Source organism: Lynx rufus, unplaced genomic scaffold (genome assembly GCF_022079265.1).
Source record: "Lynx rufus isolate CCGP_SWC_20201006 ecotype Redwood Valley unplaced genomic scaffold, mLynRuf1.p SCAF_13, whole genome shotgun sequence".
Classification (NCBI taxonomy): domain Eukaryota; kingdom Metazoa; phylum Chordata; class Mammalia; order Carnivora; family Felidae; genus Lynx; species Lynx rufus.
In genome coordinates, this window is record NW_025814827.1 from 12,756,769 (window position 1) to 12,780,093 (window position 23,325).

At 43.1% G+C, this 23,325-nt stretch overlaps 2 protein-coding genes and 1 long non-coding RNA gene across 7 annotated transcripts in view; 1 reads left to right on the forward strand and 2 right to left on the reverse strand.

Moving 5' to 3' along the window:
• Positions 1 to 23,325, forward strand: part of LOC124508523 (uncharacterized) — a 51,163-nt gene that overhangs the window by 1,494 nt on the left and 26,344 nt on the right. The gene's annotated exons all lie outside the window — the stretch shown is intronic.
• Positions 741 to 4,546, reverse strand: FBXL22 (F-box and leucine rich repeat protein 22). The gene is made up of 2 exons (XM_047074995.1): positions 4,170 to 4,546; positions 741 to 1,077 (listed from the first exon to the last, which is right to left on the reverse strand). The coding sequence occupies exons 1-2, from the start codon at positions 4,502 to 4,504 to the stop codon at positions 741 to 743; spliced, it is 672 nt and encodes a 223-aa protein (XP_046930951.1). The 5' UTR covers positions 4,505 to 4,546.
• USP3 (ubiquitin specific peptidase 3) overlaps positions 10,554 to 23,325 on the reverse strand; it is a 102,076-nt gene continuing 89,304 nt past the window's right edge. For all 4 annotated transcript variants that reach the window (XM_047074991.1, XM_047074992.1, XM_047074993.1 and 1 more), the window contains 4 exons: positions 15,165 to 15,283; positions 13,798 to 13,911; positions 13,590 to 13,657; positions 10,554 to 11,350 (listed from right to left, as the gene is read on the reverse strand). In XM_047074991.1, the coding sequence (XP_046930947.1) occupies positions 11,185 to 11,350; positions 13,590 to 13,657; positions 13,798 to 13,911; positions 15,165 to 15,283 (467 nt within the window). In that variant the 3' untranslated portion in view covers positions 10,554 to 11,184. The remainder of the gene's footprint in view (positions 11,351 to 13,589; positions 13,658 to 13,797; positions 13,912 to 15,164; positions 15,284 to 23,325) is intronic.

The window sequence follows — 23,325 nt, forward strand, 5'->3', positions numbered from 1 at the left end:
AGGGTTTTTCAAACGATTTCTTCTGCCTTTGTGATAAGATAACCATAGGAAATAAGGATATGCTATTTAGGAAAGAATCACATCTACCAGCGCATTTTCTAGAATTATGTGTGCGGTCTCTGCTGGGGAAAGGCAAGCGGGCTCGCCCGGCCACCGAGCAAAGGTGCGGGCGACAGGGCCGCGGTGGCGGGTTCGGTGGCTCTCTCCGACTGTGAGTCCCGGGTCCCCCGCTTCTCCCGCCCGCTCGCGCTGCACGGAGGCCACGCTCCTGGGAAGCCGGAGCCGCAGACGCAGTGCGGGACGAGAGGCCGGCTGCGGAGGTCGCCCCACCCCCGTTCCCAGGGCGCTTGCGCGATGCCGGAGAGCTCCCGGTGGCCACGCCTCCCCGTGCGGGTATTTCGGCCCCCGCCGGGGATTGTAGTCCATGCGTGGTGCAGGCCTGTCCCGCTGCTGCAGGCAGTGTGTGGTTGAGGACCTGGGGCAGAAGGGCGTCGGGAAATGTGCTGGTGTTTAGTGAGAACTATCCGAGTGTTTTCCCAGCATCCGGTTAATCTTGCACTCCTGTGCGTAAAACCGTCATTAATGTGAGGTAGGCATTAGTGTCCCAATTTTGCAGACAGGGAAACTGAGCTTCAGAGGTGTGACAACGCTCTGGGAGGTGGAGGGGCTGTGGTTGGAAACCAGGTTGCTCCTTCCGCCCGGCGGCCCTTGGCCGCGTGTCGTGCCTCGGAACCGTCTGCCTAGCGCGGCAGTAGCTTACGAAGGGCAGTGCCGGGCGCCCTGGGGAGCTGGTCGGGGATCATCGTCGCGCTGTGCTCGGCTCGCAGCGCCAGGCGCGGGCACGCGGCGCTCAGGCGGCGCAGGCCGGCCGCGCTCACGTTGCGGCAAAAGTCCACGTGCAGGGTCTGCAGCGCGCGCCCGTGCGTCGCCACAGCAGCAAGCGTGCGGTTGGTGACGCGCGCGCAGTTCTCTAGGCGCAGCGCACGCAAGTGCTGGCAGCAGCGCAGTAGGCGCACGAGGCAGTCGTCGGTGACATGGCCGCATCCTGAAAGCGTGACGGACTCGAGGTTGGGGCACCTGCGGAGAGATCGTATGACCCCGGGAGGGGCCCGCGGGGTCGCGATTTGCGTCTGCCCTGGGCCGCGCCCGGTCCTGGAGCTCCCAGGCCAGGTTGCCCCCTAACAACGCTGGGACTCTCTGCATATTGTGGGCACGGAAACAGGGAAAGGGACTCAGCAAGTTTAAGGAACTTGGCCTGCGATGCCGCGGCCAGGATCAAAACCAAGGCTTCTGTCCCATTTCCCCTACTTTCTGCCTCTCCATTCCACCAAACTTTAATCTGTGTGGCTTTCAGCCTCGTGAGCCGCCCCTGGTCCTGCTGTAGGTGGACAACTCTGGATGTTCTTGGGTTCTCTCCGGACTTGTTTGCTTTGGGGTGAGAGAAGAGATGCTGGGTGACCAATCGAGTCTAGCTTCAAACTTAGGCCTTGATGCTCCTGGGAGGATGGTCAGGTGGGAACAAGGGTTTCCTGTAGGGTGGCTTAGAGACAGGCACGTTCGTTCAACCCGTGAATCTGGGGTCGGGACATTTCTTCCAGTATGCCTGGCTCTGGGTTCTAGAGCCCGGGTTTCAGCTCAGTTAACTGAGACAGTTATTGCATGCCCACTGGGATGCCAGCCTAGAAAAGGTCAGGAACCAGAGTGAAGTGGGTATAGTCGGGGCCACTTCTACACAGTTTGGAGGCTCCTCTGCCCCAACCTAACCAGCACCTGCTGCTGAGAAGAATCTTGAGCATAAGTTAGATTTGACTTATTTGCGGTGTGACCTTTGCTAAACCACTCACTGAGCTTTAGTTTCTTGGGGGAAGTGGGGCAGGCACAGCAGGGAGGGAATAATGCCTACCGGTGGGGTTGTAGTGAAGATTGAGATGGGGGGTGTAATGAGCCTTAGGGCCTTTTGTAGGCAATTGTAACTCACTTTTTCTGGGAGCACACAGAACCAGACAGCTTTGCAGTCAAGAAGGACCGGTCTCGTGGGCAGGGGCCTTGGCTCCCTGTAGCCAGAAGGAGCTGGCGTCTAGACTGGGGCTTTCCCTTTCCCGATAAGCTTCTCCCTTAACCCCCTGACTGTACCAGACTGGGCACCACCTCATTTCAGGCGCTGAGCCCATTCCACCTCCCCAAGTTCACATGGCTTCTTTAGTCTTCATATCCAATCCTCTGTCTACACCCTGTTGTGTGAATGAGGGCTCAGGTAACTTGCCTGTAACTTATTTGCGCTCTGACCAAGGACAAATGCCTGAGCTGTGCTAGTCCTTATCTGTCAAGCGGGAGAAATTATTCCCTTCAGGGTGGTTATGATGATTAGGTGTTTAAGCCACAAAGATGGTGAGTGGTCCCTTTTGTTGTAAGAACCTTTAGAATAATCTTGCTTGTAGGAACAAAACAGAGAAAGCAGACTCCTTCCCTGCCATCCTTCCCTGTTTTCCCGTCTCTCCCTGCCAAGAGCCGATTGCTTAAAGAACCAGATTTGGTGGATATTAGTATCCACTGTGTGCCAGTGCTACTGTGTCATTTAATCCTCTTAGCCTGTGAGAAAGGTGACTTATCCCATTTTAAAGATCAAGAAAGTAGGTTGAAAGAGTGTAAATGTTTGGGCTGGGCTCCCATGGTTGGACAGGAGCAGAGCTGGGAGACTCCACACGGAACCCTGACCACCAAGCCCTTTGTTCTTTTTGTGTCACTGGGGCCCCTTGCTGCACCCACATGGTGCCACGAGGGGCCTAATCCGTACCTTGTCAGCTCTCTTACAGCAAGAATGGAACAACTTGAGAGCAGGCGTGACCCTCCCGTATATGTCACTCCAGTCTGATTTCCGGGCCTTGTTAAACCCATCAAGATGGCCTCATCTCGGCAGGGCCTAGCCAAGATGGGCTTTTCTTCCTGCTGCCTTAAAAAAGGCAGGGCGGGGCCACCACACTGTTTGCTTTCATTCCTGTCATGCTGCCAGTAAACAGCAGCTTTTAAACCTGGGTGGCAGCAAACTGGCGGAGCCTAGTGTGTTACCAACCAAGAGTGCTCTTCCTCAAAGTCAGGACAGGACTGGTGAATACAGGCTGAGAGAGAGGCTGGCAGCGGAAGTCTGCTTGTGTGGGCTACCTTAGGCAGGAGGGTGAGACCATGGAGGGCTGCCTGTGGCTCAGCCTCTACCCATGGTAGGCTTGACGGATGAGTACAGGATGTATTTGGGCATACTTACATCAGAAAATTAGGGGCAGCCTGGGTGGCTCAGTCAGCTGAGCTTCCGACTGGCTCGGGTCATGATCTCGTGGTTCCTGAGTTCCAGCCCCACCTCGGGCTCTGTGCTCACAGCTCAGAGCCTGGAGCCTGCTTCGCATTCTGTGTCTCCCTGTCTCTCTGCCCGTCCCCCATTCATGCTCGCTAGCCCGCTCTCTCAAAAAATGAATAAACATTTAAACAAATTAATTTCGTCTAAAATTCAAATTTAACTGGATGTCTTGCATTTTTTTTTTTTTCCTAAAATCCAGTAATCCTAGGCTATGGGTAAATCACATGATCTCTCAGGCTTTGATTTGCTCATTTGTAAAAATAGGCCAAAACACCCTTCCCTAGGGGTACAGTGAGATTAGTAAATTTCTAATGAGGAAACCATTCTTCAATACCACCACCCCTCCTCCCCCTGCAGTCTGGCTTGGTTCGACTAACCCAGAGCACCCTTGCTCTCCTTCCTTAGTTGCATGTCACAAACCTTGGAGTTTGTTTGCTAGGGGAAGAGTGGAGGCGGAAGCTAATAGCTCAGTCTAAGAACCTTTCCCAGGGCCTGACCTTGAAAATAGAGGCCCAGCCAGACCCCCTGAGGTCTTAATGGCTGCCAGGGCGGACAGCTGCCCGAATGCTTCCTCCTTGTGGCAGAAGCAGCTCCAGGACCTGTGAGGCTAAGAGGAGGAGAATCCCCACGACTGTACTCCTCATCCTCTGGGGACTGTGCTGTGGACAGGCCGGGACATTCTGCCTTGGGCCTAGTTAGATTCTCCCCCAAATGGAGCTATCTTGGTCTTGTGGTTTCTGCTTCCCTGTCCCCCAGAAGTCTCCTAGAGCTCTAGAATCCAGACCCCACCAAAGCCAGCTCTGCTCAGGAGGTGGCCTACCTGTCGCACACCTGAAAGAGGAAATCATTGACCAGACTCTCATGCCGGCTGCAGATGGTCCTCTGGAAGGCGCTCTTGAGCCAGTCCTCAATACTGCACACCTGCACGCGACTAGAGTACCAGCAGATGGAGAGGCTCCTGAGGGCTGGGCTCAGCAGGAAGTTGTCCTTCTTGAGTTCTACGAGGGAGTGAAAGTGCAGCAGGGGCCAGAGTGTGGGGTCCTCAAACACGTCCTGGAGCTGGGGGCAGGTCCTGGCAAGGTTCTTCCTGCTGTCCTTGTCCAGGAAGGAGAAGAGGTGCAGCAGGCACTCCCGGTTGAGCTGGGTGAGATGCATGGCGTGCAGCAGCCACAGTGTGTGGCCGGAGCCCGGGGACCTGCCCTACCTCCTGCTCCTCCTCCCCCGCTCTGGGCTGGTGGACATATATGGTTGAGGAATGGTGTTTATTTTTGGCTAACAACTGGTGCTGAAGCTCTGAGAACGGGGCGGGGGGGGAAGCCAAGATCCAGACATACGTGTAGCAGTCTGTGGTTCGGCTTATGTTCAGAGGAATTGAAAATCCTGGCAGAAAAGCAGGCTATTGAAGTTAAATAGCTTCCTTAAAAGGGATTTCTTTCCCTTTTAGCTGACAGTGGTGCTTAGCAGAGAGCTCTCTTGGCTCTTCGCAAGGCACTTTCATTGGAGGGTGGACGGCCAGACCACCTGTCTAGGCCTGCAGTCTCCGCTCACTGGGAGAGACCCTAATTATAAATTGTATGTTTTCATTTTCTAGTGTACCAATAGGAGTCTTCTGTTTGACTTAGTAGGAAGCAGCCTGTTGTCTAGAGAGCTAAGGGTGACAGTTCTGTGTGCAGAGGGGGAAGGTGAAGCCATGGGTAATGCCCCCTTTCCTGTGAGTTTTGCAGGCCAGGCTGGACCACCTTCAAATCCTGCTACCCTCCACCAGGTGACTGGACTGCCTTGGCCTCCCAGCTGGCTGTTTTTACCTTGAGTTGTTTCGCAAAGCTTCCCCTCAAGTAGCTTAGCTGTCAAGGTTCTTCTGTGTGTATTTGTGGAACCTTTTAAGCTTCAGTTTACTTGGCTTTACATCTTACTATTTTTCCGGCTAAGAGCCCTGCTGTATCTCGTCTGTATTTCCCAAAATGTCAGGATGGATGAGGTAGCTCTTAGTACAAAACTGCCTGAAACAATTCTAAGTATTTTAGCCTAAGCTTGCCCTTTAAGCCAGCCACACACCATCCTCTTTGTGAATGCCTTCATAACCGGGCCCCTGAGCCTAGGCAGGCTGCCTGGAGGCATCATCCCTTAAGTTCTCCTTTCCTGACGTAATTTAGATTTCTCAGTACGTGGATCTATTTTCTAATACTCCACTCCCACTCCCATCCTGGATTCTACCATCCCGGATCCTACTGTATTCTGCTATTGTGAATTACCGGCATTGTATGCCCCTCTGTTAGTTTGTTTGGGGGAAGAGGCCAAAGGCTGCATGCTGCCTCATGAGGCATGGACCAGATATTTCTCTGCTCCAGGGAACACCATCTAAGTAAGTTAGCTTTGTTCATTCTCCCATTTGATTGGAATTGGACATAAGGGGATACTAGGTGTCCAGTTGTGTGGCTATAATGCAGATGAATGCAGACTAAGGCTTAGTCATTCCTGGTGCAGCTTTGCCTTTGAAATAAGCATGATGCAGGGGCGCCTGGGTGGCTCAGTCAGTTGACTGTCTGACTTCGGCTCAGGTCATGATCTCGCAGTTTATGAGTTCGAACCCTGCACTAGGCTCGCTGCTGTTGGCACAGAGCCCACTTCGGATCCTCTGTCCCCTTCTCTCTGCCCCCCCCCCGGAGCCCACCACTCTCTCTGGGAAATAAACCCCAAACAAAACAAACCATAATTCAGCTAAGGAAACCTCTGAGACACCAGACTTAGCGGTCCCGTGTGCTTGGTTACCCCAGCAGGGCCAAGGCGAAGTGGAAGGGGTGACTTTTCTTAAAAACATACACCAAGAGACAGCTAAAAGAAGCATTTCTCAAGGGAAGGGTCACTAGTCACAGCTAATGTTCCAGACTAACCATTTTAATGGTTCACAAGTACAGCTGACAGCCACGGCCCCTCTTTGGCTCTGGTTGCACTTAGCCAGTCTAACGGTATGCTTGGCTGGGTTTTAATAGAAAGCCTTACGATCTCCACTTTCCCTCCCAGTTCCTTTCCAAACCAGTACTTTTCAGAGGGCTGACCTCTTAGAAATAGGTGGTTCTTTGAACTTCTTAAAAGGTTGGCCACTGGCAAGTACTTGTGGTCTGTTGTGGCGTCCACAGAGTCCTGAGGCCCTGCTGGAACAGTTCCAGGCTGGCAGGACCAACGCTCAGAGCCTGGGGGAGGGGAGGAATATCCCAGAACAGGGGGTGGGCCCATGGAGGCAAGCGCGCCTGCAGGGAGGGTCTGGACCGCCAGGGTGCTGTTGACAACTGCTGCTCCCAGTTGGCCTGTAAGCCTCTGACCAGCACAGCTGCCTATGGGAGCTGGAGGCAAAACCATGTGCGCTTCCGGCACCTCTGTCTCCAAAGGTGGAAGACTGACAGGAGCAGGCCAATAAGTAAGAGGGAAAAAGGAGGGATGTGGACGGGGGAGAGGGGGATGGTTCTTGTGTTTTCATTCTCCAGGGACCACGGGGGCAGAGGGGTCGTGTGTGTGTGTATATGTATATATATATATATATATATATATATATATATATATATATATAGGAGCTTACTGAAAACCAGAATGTTTATTTCTTAACAGTGGCACTTTATTTGCCTGTCTTACTTTATTTAAAAGGTGACCAAGGGGCGCCTGGGTGGCGCAGTCGGTTAAGCGTCCGACTTCAGCCAGGTCACGATCTCGCGGTCCGTGAGTTCGAGCCCCGCGTCGGGCTCTGGGCTGATGGCTCAGAGCCTGGAGCCTGTTTCTGATTCTGTGTTTCCCTCTCTCTCTGCCCTTCCCCCGTTCATGCTCTGTCTCTCTCTGTCCCGAAAATAAATAAACGTTGAAAAAAAAAAAAAATTTAAAAAAAAAAAAAAAAAAAAAAAAAAGGTGACCAAGAAACATCCTTTGCTCAGAGCCCAAAAGCCAGTTCCTCAGGGTGGGGTCTAGCTCTGAAGGAGACAAGCAGACAGCACTTGATAAGACGAGCTGTGCCAGGAGAGGCAGGGTGATCTCACTTGGCTCTGATGCACACGGGCTGCTCCTCCAGCACCTGACTGCAGGTGCCAGGGTGTCCCTTCCCGCCACTACCTGTCCCTGCAAGTCACTCCATCCCGGCCTCTGTACTCTGGCGGCCCCAGATAGGGAGGGTTGAGAAGCAAACTGCTGACTGACTGACAAGGCCCATGGCTGGAGCAAATGCACCATTACTTCATTGGCTCCCCTGAAAGGAGCTCAGAAATAATAGCCAAGAGGAAAGAGACCAGAAATTTAATGATACGTTCATCCATAAAACAGTTCAGGTTGGTGAAGCAGAAAAGGGATGTGATTACAACATAAATGAAATTAGTCACTTGCACAGTTAATCCTCTCGCATCACACAAACGAGGCTTTCGCGGCAAACGGTCACATCAGACACAACCAGCACCGGCGGAGGGCAGGGCGCTCTGGAGTCCATCATGCTCAGGCCTGCGAGGCGATGCGGAGACCTTGCCCTCCAGCATGACCCACCACGTGGCTGCCTCTTCCTGCACCGCAGCCCGTTCCTGTGGCTACACCCCAGTCCCCTGGGACCGGTGCCCTGGCCGCAGAAACAGACTGCTCACGAGCCTTTTCAGGGCCTGAGTGAAGAGGCCACTTGAGCCACAGGGTACATGAGGCAGTTTAGGGGACGCTGGGGGCCGAAGTGGGAGAAGCGTATCTAAATAGACTTATGTACACTAAACCAATGAAAGAGGTTTGGCTGTTAAGAAATAAAGATGTCCCCAACTGCAGAACCAAGCTGCTGAGTAGGTTCCCCAGGTGAGATACACATTTAACACTTGACCGGGGCCTGTACACTTCACTGGTTTAATTCTATTACATTTGTCATCACTAGACACTGAGTAGAATACAGTGGATAAGCAAAGGTTTCTCCACCATGGAGAGAGATTTGTGTTGCCACAAACTGTTTCTATCACCCACCTGTGTGGGAGGACTTCTGAGGAAGTTTTCTTGTTCCAGGGGAGAGGTGTGACAGCATGAGGCACCGCCTCAGCATAAGCTCTCTGCGCGAGAAGCCACACACACACAGACGACATGGCACAAGGGGAAAGCCCTGAAGAGCACACAAAGATCAGCTTTTAAAATAGGTGTGATAAGGCTACACAGTTAAATTTTGTAAATACGAATAGGCACATTTACATCACTGGTGTTCAAATGCACAGTTCCAATGGATCCAATCACTTTTCCAAACAGCCTTCCTTCATAACACCATTCAAACATTCTGCTTAAGTAAAATCAAGCACTAAAAATACTCTAAAAATTCAAAGAGGAAATGTGTCCATCTCTTAAGCCAATGATGTTACCTGTCTAAGGACCACCTTCCCCCAGCAAAGCAGTCTGGCTGTCACTAAGTTCCTTTTGGTACGAAAAGACAGTTTTTCTCCACCAACATCAACACTGCCCAAGGCTTTATTGTTGAAGTCATAACAGCTGCCCATTAAGAGGGAATAATCTAAGTGCAAATGTTAGAAGTCACAGCTATATACCATCTCAGTAAAAGAGCCTGAATTCATAGGAGATACTGAACAAAAATCAAAGAAGATGCACATTCCAAGTTCAATTACATGTGGTGTTAATATATTAATATATTAGGTCAAATTATGTGAAACTTTCACTTTTGTAGACCAAAAAGGCAAATACCACAAACTTCCTATGGTTCAACCTAATGTAATTTAGAAATGTAAACTATTTAAAATATATGTTGCCCTCTTAATTATCTTCTAGACTCTGTTTCTAAGGTGTCAGACCTAAACATAAAGGCAAAGCTTTTTTCTCTGGAGTGAAAATTTAGACCACTCCTATCTAAGAGAACTGCCCTAGACCTAAGCAGTCCTATGCCACACGTGGCTGCTGAGCACTTGGAATGTGGTTTGTGTGACCAAAGAAGTGAGTTTGAAATTTAATTGAAAAAAATATATAATGTTTATTTTTGAGGGGGGGGAGTGGGAGGGGCAGAGAGAGAGGAGATACAGAATCTGAAGCAGGCTCCAGGCTCTGAGCTGTCAGCACAGAATCTAATGTGGGGCTCGAACTCAGGAACCAAGAGATCATGACCTGACCCAAAGTTGAACATTTAAACTTCTGAGCCACCCACGCACCCCTAAATTTAATTTTAATTAAAATTTAACCACATATAACTGGTGACCACCATAGTGGATAGTACAAGTTTAGACACAATTGCAGTTTTCTCCTGGCCATGTTAAAGTGTTGAGCAGCTGATTTTTGCTCTGAGAGAATAGGAGATACACCTAGCTAATACTGAAATGGAGCCACATCTTCTCTTGCAACTTCAAATATCCACCCTGAGGACAGCTGTTAGACTTTATTTTACATTCATGCACTTAAAACTTGACAGTTTTGTCTTTTAGTAGAAAAAAACAAGATTACCAAAAAGTCTGGTAGGTTGGCTTAATATGAAATACATTCTGCCCCTTGTGACTTGTAGACACTTGAGAAGAAAATAAAGGCTGGAATGAGAGATGAACCTGAAAACAGTGCCTAGTCCTAAGGTGCAACCCTCTCTGGGAGTCCCTTTCTCTGATTCCTTCATCAGTGCTGCCACTGCCCCCCACCCCACCCCCAAATCAACAAACTAACCTGGAACACTTGCAGAAATCACAATTACCTTTCTTAGATGGAATTCTGGTTCCAAATTTCAATTTGAGTTAAATCTTAATGGAGCCTGTACCTATGTTTCTTGAACACAGTTTTAAAACCAAGACTGCTAAACTCAAGAATAGAAACTCTGTTCACAGTGAGAATATTTTCAGCTTGCTCTGCTATCAGGATAGGCCAGTGGGAGTTGTTAAAACCCAAAGTAGCAAAGACTCAAATTTCCTTCTGGGAAGTGTAGGTGATGGTCAAATCAGCTCTGGAGGTCAGCATCTCAACTTGAGATGGCCAAGCAAGAAATAAGGCAAAAGTGGACAGGTAGTTCCTTCCATCCAGCACCACGGACAGTGGGGGAACTAGAGTCTGGTTCTAAAGGCAAACAAGCTCTGGTCTCCTCACCTGACAGTATCTATACCGTGTAGCTGAGTCACAGACATTTTGAAACACTAAATGTATCTGGACTTTTCTGTACTCTTCTCTCCATGAAAACACACGCAAGCAAAAAATAACCCCGAAACAAAATAAAACTTCAAAGGACTAAGTCTTGAATTTGCAGTACAGGTACAAGTGATCCAACAAATTTATTTAATCAGTGCTGATAAGCAGCAGCCTTGAGAGATACCAAGAGCAGCAATCACCTGGTCTACTTAATGATGCTCTCCCAGTTACCTCTTATAATCGAAAAGAACGATTACTGACAGTCACTGAAATCTTTTGGGCCACAAATGATGTGCGCACATGATCCTGGATTTCGAGTCCACCTGATCTCCCATTACAGCTGTGAAAGGCAGCAGGCAGTTCTGCTCTTCGCAATCAGGAACATATCTTGCTTTCAGCATGTGACAGTAACAAAGCATTGATGTAAATGTGCCTCAAAGTGAGAATTGAAAACATTAATATAAAAAAAGTCAAATAGAACTAAGTTCTTGAAACTACATACAAAAACAATTATTACAACTAAAGCAGCAAATCAAAGTATCTGCTGAGGTTTTCTGGTAGAACTAAAAAAAAAATTAGTTGGTGCCCATGTTTAATATGTCACTACCATTGACAAAACTAAACCAAAAATAGGAAATTGAAAAGTGCATAATGAAATTAAATCTCGGATCAAGTATTTACGGAAAACTGGAAATGTTTGTCCGGTATAGTTGACAAATAATGATTTAAAGGAGGTATTAAAGTTTATCTGATCCAGCTTTGGCCTGACGTTCCACATAAAAAAGGATGTAGGCCTTTGCCTTCACAACGGTGTCTTCATCAGTCAGCGTTACAGTACTGTCATTGAAATGGAACCAGCGACCTTCATGAGTTGCATATGCTGTATAATGTCCAGAACCGACCCTATAAGGAAACGTAAAAAAAAATGAAAGAAAAGGACTACAGAAATAACAGAAGGATCTGCGCAATCATATAATCTGTTAAAAATGCAATAAATTATAAATACTGTAATAAAGAATAAGCCCTAGGGACTTGTGGTTTAAGATGGTGGACTAAACTCGTGTGTATGTTCCTCAAAACTCAAGGAAGTAACAATGAATGTGCAGGCATTGGAAATAGAGGGAAGAGGGCCATTGAATGAGCAGGAACTGAAGATGTTCTACATCACCTAAAAGCAGTGTTCACATAGCACTGGGTTAATGGAAACACCAAAGGGGTCAAGGAGCTCAACCTAACAAGCATGTGTCTAGGCTTATGGACACATGGAAAAGTGAGGAACAGATTTCCATCACAACCTTGGAAAAAACCTGAGCTTAAGAAAGTAATCTGCCTCCAGGAAAGGGCTTTTCTCTTTCAGCATGACCCACCCACTCAGCCATACAGTCAGCCCTATAGTCAGCCCTCCCAGGTGAGAGAAAAGCCTCAGGTAGAACAGACACTTTTCGTAAATGCTAGAGAAACCCTTACCATTTATCAATAATAATCTCATCATCTATTAGGATTCTAAATAGCCCCAAATCATCAAACCCTTGGGGGGGCAGCGGTGGGGACATAGTATGAAAGAAAAGTACTGGGAAGAACAAGCACTTAACCACTAACAAATTTAATGCAGAAAACCAAAGAGCTTTAAAAATTCTTATTAATACCAATGGTTTAAAAAAGATAGCGCAACCATAAAACAAAAATGTTTGTTAGGAAAAGGAGTTACCAGAAAAATGGGATTGCCATGGTATTAAAAATGTCATCTTCAATTTGGGTACAGATAAAATCCAAATTGGTGATTTGGAAAAATAGGCCATGGCAGTCTTAAAAAACAGAGATGGAAATCATTAAACAACGGTTAAAATGTGGAAAAGGACCAGAAAATTCACTATATAATAGTCACCCCTTGTCCTCAGTTTCCCTTTCCATGGTTCAGTTTACCACAGTCAGCTGCGGTCCAAGAGATGATGCTTTCTAATATATTGTCCAAAGGTCAAGAGAAGCCTAACACTGTCACAATTATAATTAATATTATAATTGTTTATAAATTAAGCTATCATAGGTATGTCTGTATGTACATGAAAAAATAAAGTGTATATATAGGATTTGTTACTATGATTGTAAGCATCCACTTGGGAGTCTTGGAACGTATCTTTGCAGATACAGAGGGATTGCCACACATATAACAGGGAGAGAATGGGGTGGAACAAACAATATTTCCATGAGCTGAGGACACCAAAGAGTGTCCCTATCAACTACTAAGCCAGGAATACATCTACTATAATTTCTTAAATCCGAAGAGAGAGGATCCTACAAGCTTCCAGTAAGTAAAAAAAAGGTTGCCTATAAAGAGATGAGAATCAGACCTGTAGTGGACTTGGCCCTGGAATGATGAAGTCAAGGGAGCAATGTCTACAAAGTTCTGAGGGAAAAGGGTTCTCAACACGGATAGGGGTTTGTCCATGTTTAAAAGTAAAATAGCCATTCTCAAGGAATCAGAAAGCATAAACTAATAATAAAATTACCAGAAAAAAATTATTCAATAAAATAAAAAAATCTTTAAACAGATATGAAGTAAGTTACTCCAAATAATTTCCCATTTTCCCCCAATTTAAAAGTCAAATGGCAAAGGAAATAAACAACTTTGGAGTAAAGCCTACTGAGGATTTTGTGGACAAATAGGTTCTCAATGCTGAGCTCAAATGAACCCTTCTCCATTTTGCTTTCATGTGCCTTTTCTTCTAACTTCACAACATCCTCTCCAGAACATTCTTTGACACCACGACTGAAAGAAAGTTCTACCTCACCTGTGTTATGTATCTGAAACCATTTTTAAGGAGTTGACGGAGAATAATCAAGAGTGGTGCAAAATTGCAGGTCTTCGCTGTGCTTTTTATTTATTTTTTTTAGCGTTTACTTATTTTTTGAGACAGAGACAGAGTGTGAGTGGGGAAGGGGCAGAGAGAAAGGGAGACACAGAATCAGAAGCAGGCTCCAGGCTCTGAGCTGTCAGCATACACCCTGAGGTGGGGCTCGAACCCACAAACTGTGAGATCATGACCTGAGCTGAGGCTGGAAGCTTAACTGACTGAGCCACCAAGGTGCCCCTTTGCTGTGCTTTTCGAAAACCAACCATAAGAAAAGCCACTGACACACTTACCCAGAACCATGGTGCACCACCACAGCAGCAAGGTCATACAGGCAGCTCTCTGGGCCACTGTTCTCAGGCTATAGAACAAGGGAGAAGACATCCAGGACTGAGTTAGGAGCAGGGGTCAGTGACACCCTAGCTCCTATCAATGTGAAGACTTAATTTTAATGAAAAGCCATCTTAGCACCTCCTAGCAAAGGTAATTAATTTATCATACCTCTAGTAAGTAGCATTTCATGTCTAGGCCTCTCAATGGAAATTCTACATAGGTATCAACTTTGTTTCTTAAATATGCAGTCCAGTGAAATCGTTTCAGATGTAAGCATAGTACCTGGATGAGAGATAAGGACAAAGATTGTAAAAACAAAACAAAACAAAACAAAAGCACCTAATTTCCCTTTCAGTAAAATTAGCTACTTGGTACTAATACCTCTCAGTAATATTTTAGGTGGCCTATCAGTTCTTTTTTTTTTTTTTTTTTGAACCTTGATAGTACTTTCTTCCACATACCTTATTATGATATTGTGATTTATAATAAATATAACACCTGAAATTAATACAACACTGTAGTTAACTGACTGGAAATAAAAACTAGAAAATATATATGCTAAGGGTTTAGGAGCTGTATGGAAAGGGGGTTAAGACCTAATATACACATATATATATGTTATATACATATATATATATGTTATATACATATATATATATTATATACACTATGTTTTTTCTAAAATAATTATATATACTTTATATAATGTTATATATTTAATTAGACTTATATAGTATATATATTATATATGTATTTCCACACAGCTCCTAAACTGTTAGAATTTCCAAAGGGATGGCCATATAGGTGTCTTTGTTATGCCAATAAGGTAACTTGTTGACTGCCTCAAAGGATCGGGCGTGGTTGCCAGGGGTCCAACCATGTAATTACAGAATTGGAACTTTCAGTCTCCCCAACCCAACTCTCCAGGTAGGGCAGAGGGGCTGAAAGTTGAACAACTGCCAACAGCCAATGACTTAATCAGCCATGCCTATGTAATGAAGGCTCCATAAAAATCCTAAAGGAGAGGTTTGGAGAGCTTCCAGATGGGGAACCAGAACACTTCAAAGTGCTACTGTGCCAGGCCCAAACTCCACAAGGACAGAAGCTCCTCTGTTCAGGACCCTGCCCTATGCATCTCCTCATATACAAGTCTAGCCTGTTGGGCAGAAGCATAAAGTAACAAGCTGCATTTGCTGGGCTTCTGAAGCAGAGGTAGTCTTATGGGACTGAGCCCTGAACCTGTGGAATCTGATCACTATCACCGGCTTTGACAGTGTCAGAGTTGCACTGAATTGTAGGACACCCAGCTGGCTGCTTAGTGGTGTGATAGGAAACCATCCTCTCCACATATTGGAAATTGTGATCAGGACACATTAATTATACATTCTCAAAGGGTTTATTTACCTCTTGCTGAAAACTCTAGAGACCAATATAGAATAGATCACATAGGCTAAAGTTACAAAAATAATTTGTCTTCTCATCAATCATAAACATTTTTCCCCTCAAAATTGCATAATTTGAAACTCCATGCTTACCTTGGGTAGTTTCTGAATCCAAAACTTTTTAGTGGATTTTTGTTTCTTTTTGCATTTGTGGCACATATATAACTCTGTCTCATCGAGTTCTTCTAAGTCAGTAAAACTGCGAAGACAATCTAAAACCAAATTGATTTTGGCGACATTAAAACAGAAAGCCTTCTATAGAGACAGTGTGCTGTAGAAAACAGACTGAACTTTGAAGCTGGACAACTATGGCTCAAATCTCAGCTTTATTAGCTTTGTGACCTTGGAAAAGTCAGCCTTTCTTGGTTGCAAAATGGATACCAAAAAACCCCAAACAAACCCACTTTGAAGAACTGCTGTGAGGAAAATAACGTGTGAAGTTTCTGGCCATCATGTCTGACATCTGGTAGTGATCAGCTAACGACAGGTGATACGGTTATTGGGTTTGTTGCTTTTAATGAAGAATTAGTCTGGATCATTTTGATGAAAATGGTTTCCTTAAATCCAAGTTTGAGCAGCAACTTTCTCTCAATGTCTTACGTTATAGTTGGACAAAGTCAGATCCAACATTTTCAGTCATAACTTACTTAAAAAAACATGGATTGCAGGAAACGACATTACTGACCTTCCTACTATACCTCCAGTGAATCCTTTGTTCCAGGCTCTACTCTGAATCCACTAGACAAACCACAGATAGTTGTTTTTTTTTTTTCTTTTAAAGGTTTAACTGTGTAATCTGGGGTTTGGCGTACTGCAGCCCCAAGCCAAATCCAGCTAGTTGGTTTTGTAAATAAAGTTTTCTTGGAACACAGACACACCTACTCATTTATATATCATCTGTAACTGCTTGTACACTTAACAGCAGAGTTAAGTAGTTGGGATGCAGAACTTCTGTGCAATAATGCCTAACATATTTATATCTGGCCTTTTATAGGAAAAGTTTGCCAACTCCTATTGTAATCAGTAAGGTATGTATTGTTCTGTAGAGAAATAATATTCTTTTTAGAGAAGGATATGAATGCCTGTACCCAGCCCTCAGGTAAAAAAATGGATTCTCTCTAGTACCGGAGGAGCCAGACTTTATGTATATATACGGCTTCCCCTAGAGTTCTGCAGTGAACGACCTAAACGGCCATGTGTGGGAGCCCTGCTAGGAGTTTCCTGTATCTTCCCACTCACAAACCCCGTATTTCCCCCTAGAAATAGCCATTATCCTGAATTCTGTACTGTCTTTTTGCTTGCCTCTCTAGACCACATATATGCACGTATGCATCTTTAAACAATATAATGTTTGAAAAGTTGGGTAGCAAGCACAAACCTATCTATATAAGGAAAAGGGACACTGGTCTCTGTACTCAAGAGTTTTCAGGTCATAGTCCATGCTGGCTTCCATGAGACAGTATAAGGAAGAGCCTGGGAGTGCACGGGCCAATGTGTGGAAAAGGGGACCATGCATTCTTTGTGGGATTTTTTTGAGGTATAACTGGCACATATTATTTTCAGCTGCACAACATAATTCAATATTCGTACTGTGAAATGATCACCACAATAAGTCTAATTAATATCCATCACCATACATAACATAGTTTAATTTTTTTTCCTGTGGTGAGAACTTCTGATTTCTCTTAGCAACTTTTAAACATACAATACAGTATTATTAACTGTAGCCAACATGCTCAAATTGTATCCCAATGACTTACTAACCAAGTTTCTACTTTTTGATCCCCTTCACCCATTTTGCCCACCCCCCATCCCTCACCTCTGGTAACTATCAATTTCTTTTCTGTTATCTATGAGCTTGGATTTTTTGTTGTTGGTTTGGTTTGTTGTTTTTTTTTGTTGTTGTTTTTTTGTTTTTTGTTTTTAGATTTCACATAGAAGTGAGATCATAAGGTATTTGTCTTTCTCTGACTTGTTTAACTTAGCATAATGCCCTTGAGTTCCATCCATGTTGTTGTAAATGGCAAGCAAGATTTCATTCTTTATGGCTGAAATATTCCATTGTATAAATATGTTGTCTTTATCCATTCATATAACAGTTGCTTCTATATCTTGATTATTGTAAATAATGCTGCAATGAACATGGGGATCATTTATATCTTTTCAAGTTAGTATATTCATTTTCTTTGGGAAAATACCCAGAAGTGGAATTGCTGCGTCATCTGGTAGTTCTACTTTAATTTTTTGAGGAACCTCCATACTGTTTTCCATAGTGGCTACACCAATACACATTTTGACCAGAGTGTACTCCACATCTCTGCCGACACGTTATTTCTTATATTTTTGATAACAGCCATTCTGACAGTTGTGAGGTGATACTTCATTGTGGTTTTCATCTGCATTTCTCTGATTATTAGTGACGTAGAGCATCTTTTCATATACCTGTTGGCCATCTGTATGTTATCTTTGGAAAAATGTCTATTAGGATCTTCTGCCCATTTTTTAAATGGAACTGGTTGTTGTTTTGCTATTGAATTATCTGAGTTCTTTATATATTCTGGATATTAACCCCTTAGCAAATATTATTTCCAAACATTTTCTCCCATTCAGTAAGTTGCCTTCTTATCTTATTTCCTTTACTGTCCAGACGCTTTTTGGTTTGAAGTTATTCCTCTTCTTCTAAGTAGGCTTCAAGCCCAGTGTGGAGCCCAATGCAGGGCTTGAACTCATGACCCTGAGATGAAGACCTAAGATAAGATCGAGACTCAAATGCTTAACCATCTGAGCCACCCGGGCACCTCTGAAGTAATCCCTCTTACTTATTTTTCCTTTTGTTGCCTTTGTTTATGGAGACAGATTCAAAAAGTCACTGCCAAGACCTATGTCAAGGAACTTACCTCCTATGTTTTCTTCTAGGATCTTCATGGTTTCAGGTCCTAGGCTCCAGTCTTCAAACCATTTTGAGTTAAAAAAAGTAGTCCACTTTCACTCTTTTGCATGTGACTGTCCAGTTTTCCCAACATCATTTATTGAAGAGACCATCCTTTCCCTTGTATATTCTTGGCTCCTTTGTTGTAAACTGACCATGTATGTATGGACTTATTTTTGGATTCTCTATTCTGTCCCACTGATAAATATGTCTGTTTCTATGCCAAAACCATACTGTTTTGATCTGCTATAGTTTTGTAATTTAGTTTAAAAGCAAGGAGTGTGGGGCACCTGGGTGGCTCAGTTGGTTGAGCATATGACTCTTGGTTTCAGCTCAAGTCATGATATCATAGTTTGTGAGTCTGAACCCCGCATCGGGCTCCATGATGGCACTGTGGAGCCTGCTTGGGATTCTCCTGCTCTCCCACTCTCTGTCTGTCAAAACAAATGACTAAACCTAAAAAAAAAAAAAAAAGTGTGATGCCTCCTGCCTTCTTCTTCTTTCTCAGGATTTCTTTGGCTATCTGGGGTCTTTTGTGGTTCCACACAAATCTTAGAATTATTTATTCTACTGTGAAAAATACCATTGGAATTTTTATGGGGGTTGCAGTGAATCTGGGGATTGCTTAGGGTAATATGAACACTTTAACAACATTAATTATCCCAACCCATGGGCATGGTATATCTTTCCATTTATTTGTATCCTTTAATTTCTTTCTTCATTCTTACAGTTTTCATTGTACAGGTCTTTTACCTCAGTTAAATTTATTCTTAGGTATTCTTTCTGATGCAACTGTAAAGGGACTATTTTATCTTTCTGACAGTTCATTATTAGTGTATAAAGTGCAATAGTTTTTTGCTATAATGATTTTGATGCTAAAACTTGAATATGCTTTTTGGTGGAATCTTAAGGGTTTTTCTATATATAATTCTGTGTCATCTTTGAAATAGGATGCCTTTTTTTTTTCCCTTGCCTAATTGCTCTGGTGAGGATTTTCAATACTATATTGAATAGAAGTGGTGAAAATGGACATCCCGGTTTTATTCTCTGCCCTGGGGAAAGGCTTGCAGCTTTCACCATTCAGTATTATGTTAGGCTGTGGGCTTGTCCTATATGGCCTTTACTATGTTGAGGAAAGTACCCTCTATATCCACTTTAAGAATTTTTATCATAAATGGGTGTTGAATTTTGCCAAATGCTTTTTATGCATCTACTGAGATAACCATAGAATTGTTATCCTTCATTTTGTAATGTGTTGTACAACACTGACTACCTTGCAGATGTTAAACCTTCCCTGCATCCCTGGAACAAATCCTACCTGATTATGGTACATGAACCTTTAGTGTACAGTTGACCCTTGAACAACACAGAGATTCAGGGCATTGATCCCCTGTGCAGCTGAAAATCCATGTATTAAAAAAAATCCATATATGGCTTTTGACTCCCTCAAAACTTAACTACTGATAGGCTATTGTTAACCAGAATCCTAATAACACAATTGACATATATTTTGTATGTTATATATATTATATACGATACTCTTACAGTAAAGTAAGAAAAAGGAAAATGTTATTTTAAAAAATCACAAGGAAGGGGCTCCTGGGCTTGTTAAGTGTCCAACTTTTGATTTCAGCTCAGGTCATGATCTTAGGGTTTGTGGGATCAAGCCCCATGATGGGCTCTGTGCTAACAGGAAGGAGCCTGCTTGGAATTCTCTCTCTCCCTCTCTCTGCCCCTCCCCCACTTGGACACACATGCTTGGTCTCTCAAAATAAATAAGCTTTAAAAATAATCACAAGGAAGAGAAAATACGTTTATAGTACTATACTGTATTAATTGAAACAATTCGCATATTAAGCGGACCTGTGTAGTTCAAACCCATGTTATTCCAGGGTCAACAGTATTGTTGAATTCACTTTTTTAATGATTTGTTGAAGATTTCTGCACCTATGTTTATTAGGAACATCAGCTTTTCTTATGGTGCCCTTGTCTTTGGTATCAAGGCCATTGTAACATGGCCTTGTAAAATGAATTTAAAAGTGTTCTCTCCTTGGGGCGACAGGGCAGCTCAATCACTTAAGCATCTGACTTTGGGTTTCAGCTCAGGTCATGATCTCATGGTTCGAATATTCAAGCCCCGCACTGGGCTCTGTGCTGAAGGCATGGAGACTGCTTAGGATTCTGTCTCCCTCTCTCTGCTCCTCTCCTGCTTGCTCTATTGCTCTGTCTCAAAAACAAACAAACATTAAAAAAAAAGTGTTCTTTCATTTTCTATTGTTTGGAAAAGTTGGAGAAGGATTGGTATGAATTCTCTAAATGTTCAAAAGAATTCATCACTGAAGTTGTATATAGTCCCTGGCTTCTGTCTGTTGGGAGTTTCTCAATTACTGATTCAATCTCCTTACTAGTAATGTCTGTTCACATTTTCTGTTTCTTCATAGTTCAGTCTTGGAAGGTTGTGGGTTTCTAGGAATTCTTCCAGTTCTTCTAGGTTGTCCAGTGTGTGTAACTGTTTGTAATAGTCTCTTAGGATCCTTTGCATTTCTGTGGTATCAGTTGTAATGTCTCCTCTTTCCTTTCAGATTTTGAGTCCTGTCTTTGTCTCCATGAGTCTGGCAAAAGGTTGGTCAATTTTATGTTTTCAAAGAACCAGCTATTTCATTGATTTTTTTCTATTGTCTAAAGTCTCCTCTATTTCCACTCCAATCTCTTCCTTCTACTAACTTGGGGCTTTGTTCTTTTTCTCATTCCTTTAAGTGTAAAGTTATTTTGTTTCTCGAGGTAGGTATTTATCACTATGAACTTCCCTCCTAGAAGTGCTTTTGCCCTTAAGTTTTAGTATGTTTTGTTTCCAGTTTCATTTGTCATAAGGCATTTTTTAAATTTCTCTTTTAATTTCTTCTTTGACCTATTGGTTGTTCAGTAGCATGTCATTTAATCTCCAAATATTTGTGGATTTTCCAGTTTTCTTCTCATAATTGATGTCCAGTTTCATACTCCTATGGTGAGAAAAGATGTTTGACACGATTTTAATCCTCTTAAATTTATTAAGACTTCTTTTGTGGCCTAACAGATGATCTATCTTGGAGAATGTTCCATGTGCACTTGAGAAGAATGTACATCCTTTTGCTTTTGGATGAAATGTTCTGTACATATCTGTTAAGTCCATCTGGTCTAATGTGTCATTTAAGGCCAATGTTTCCTTATTGAGTCCATCTATGTTGTCCCAAATGGCAAGATCTCATTCTTTTTTATGACTAATATACATCATGTATATCTATCCCACGTTCTTTATCCATTCATCTACTGATGGATACTTGGGTTGCTTCTACATCTTGGCTATTGTAAATAATGCTGCAGTAAACACAGGGGTGGATATATCTTTTGGAATTAGTGTTTTCATTTTCTTTGGATAAATACCCAGCAGTGGAACTACTGGATCATATGGTATTTCTATTTTTAATTTTTTTTTGAGGAATTTCCATGCTGCTTACCCCAGTAGGTTGCACCAACTTACATTCCTGCCTACAGTGCACTAGGATTCCCTTTTCTCCACATCTTTGCCAACACTTGATATTTCTTTTCTGTTTGCTACTAGCCATTCTGACAGGTATAAAGTAATACCGCATTGTGGTTTTGATTAGCATTTCCTTGATTAGTGACGTTGAGCATCTTTTCATGTCTAGCCATCTGTATGTCTTCTTTGAAAAAATGTCTATTCAAGTTTGTGTGTGTGTGTGTATGTGTATTGGCTATTAACCGCTTAGGGGATTTATCATTTGCAAATATCTCCTCCCATTCAGTAGGCTGCCTTCTTGTTCTGTTGGTTCCTTTGCTGTACAGAACCTTTTTATCTTGGTGTAGTCCTATTAGTATATTTTTGCTTTAGTTTCCCTTGCCTGAGGAGACCTATCCATAAATATGTTGCTAAGGGTGATGTCTATGAGATAACTGCCTGTATTTTCTTTCAGGAGTTTTATGGTTTCAGGTCTTACATTTAGGTCTTTAATCCATTTAGAGTTTATTTTTGTGTATAGTGTAAGAAAGTGGTCCAGTTTCACTTTTTTGCAAGTAGCTGTCCAATTTTCCCAACACTATTTATGGAAAAGACTGTCTTTTCCTCAGTGCATATTCTTGCCTCCTTTGTTGTTGATTACCTGACCATATAGTTGTGAATTTATTTCTGGGCTCTTGAGTCTGTTCCATTATCTCCAAGTCTATTTGTGCTAGTTCCACACTGTTTTGATTAGTGTAGCTTCGTAGTATATTTTGAAGTGTGGGATTGTGATACCTCCAGTTTTATTCTTTATCATGATGGCTTTGGCAATCTTTTGTGCTTTCATACAAATTTTAGGATTGTTCTACTTCTATAAAAAATACCAGTGGTATTTTGATAGGATTTACATTCAATCTGTAGATTGCTTTGGGTGGTATGGACATTTTAACAATACTCTTCCAACCCAGGAGCATGGTATATCATTCCATTTCTTTGTATCATGTTTCATCTCTTTCATCAATGTCTTACAGTTTTCAGAGTATATATCTTTCACTTGGTTAAATTTATTCCTAGGTATGTATCTTTTTGCTGCAGGATTTTCTTTCTGCTTCTTCATTACGAGTTTTTTGGTGGAGTCGTTAGGGTTTTCTATATATGCTATCATGTCATCTACAAATAATGACAATTTTACTTCTTCCTTACCAATTTGAATGCCTTTTCTTTTTCTTGTCCAACTGCTACAGTTAGGACTTCAAGTACTATATTGAATAAAAATGGTGAGTGGATATCCTTGTCCTGTTCGTGATATTAGAGGAAAGGTACTCACTTTTTCACTATTGAGTACTATGTTAGCTGTGGGTTTGTATATGTGACCTTTATTATGTTGAGGTATATTCCCTCTAAACCTACTTAGTTGAAAGTTTTTATCATGAATGGATGTTGTATTTGGTTAAATGCGTTTTCTGCATCTTTTGAGATAATCATATGGTTTTTGTCCTTTCTCTTGTTAATGTGACCTATCACACTGATTGACTTGCGAGTAGTAAACCACCCTTGCATCCCTGGAATAAATCCTACTTAATTATGTTGAGTGTTTTTTTTTTTTTTTAATGTATTGTTGAATTTGGTTTGCTACTACTTTATTATTTTTGGATCTATGTTCATCAGAGATACTGGCCTATAGTTGGTGTTTTGTTTTTGTTTTTTGTATCTTTGTTTTTGTATCTTTGTCTGGTTTTGTTATCAGGTTAATGCTGGCCTTGTAGAATGAATTTGGAAGTTTTCCTCCCTATTCTATTTTTGGGGATAGTTTGAGAAAAACAGGTATT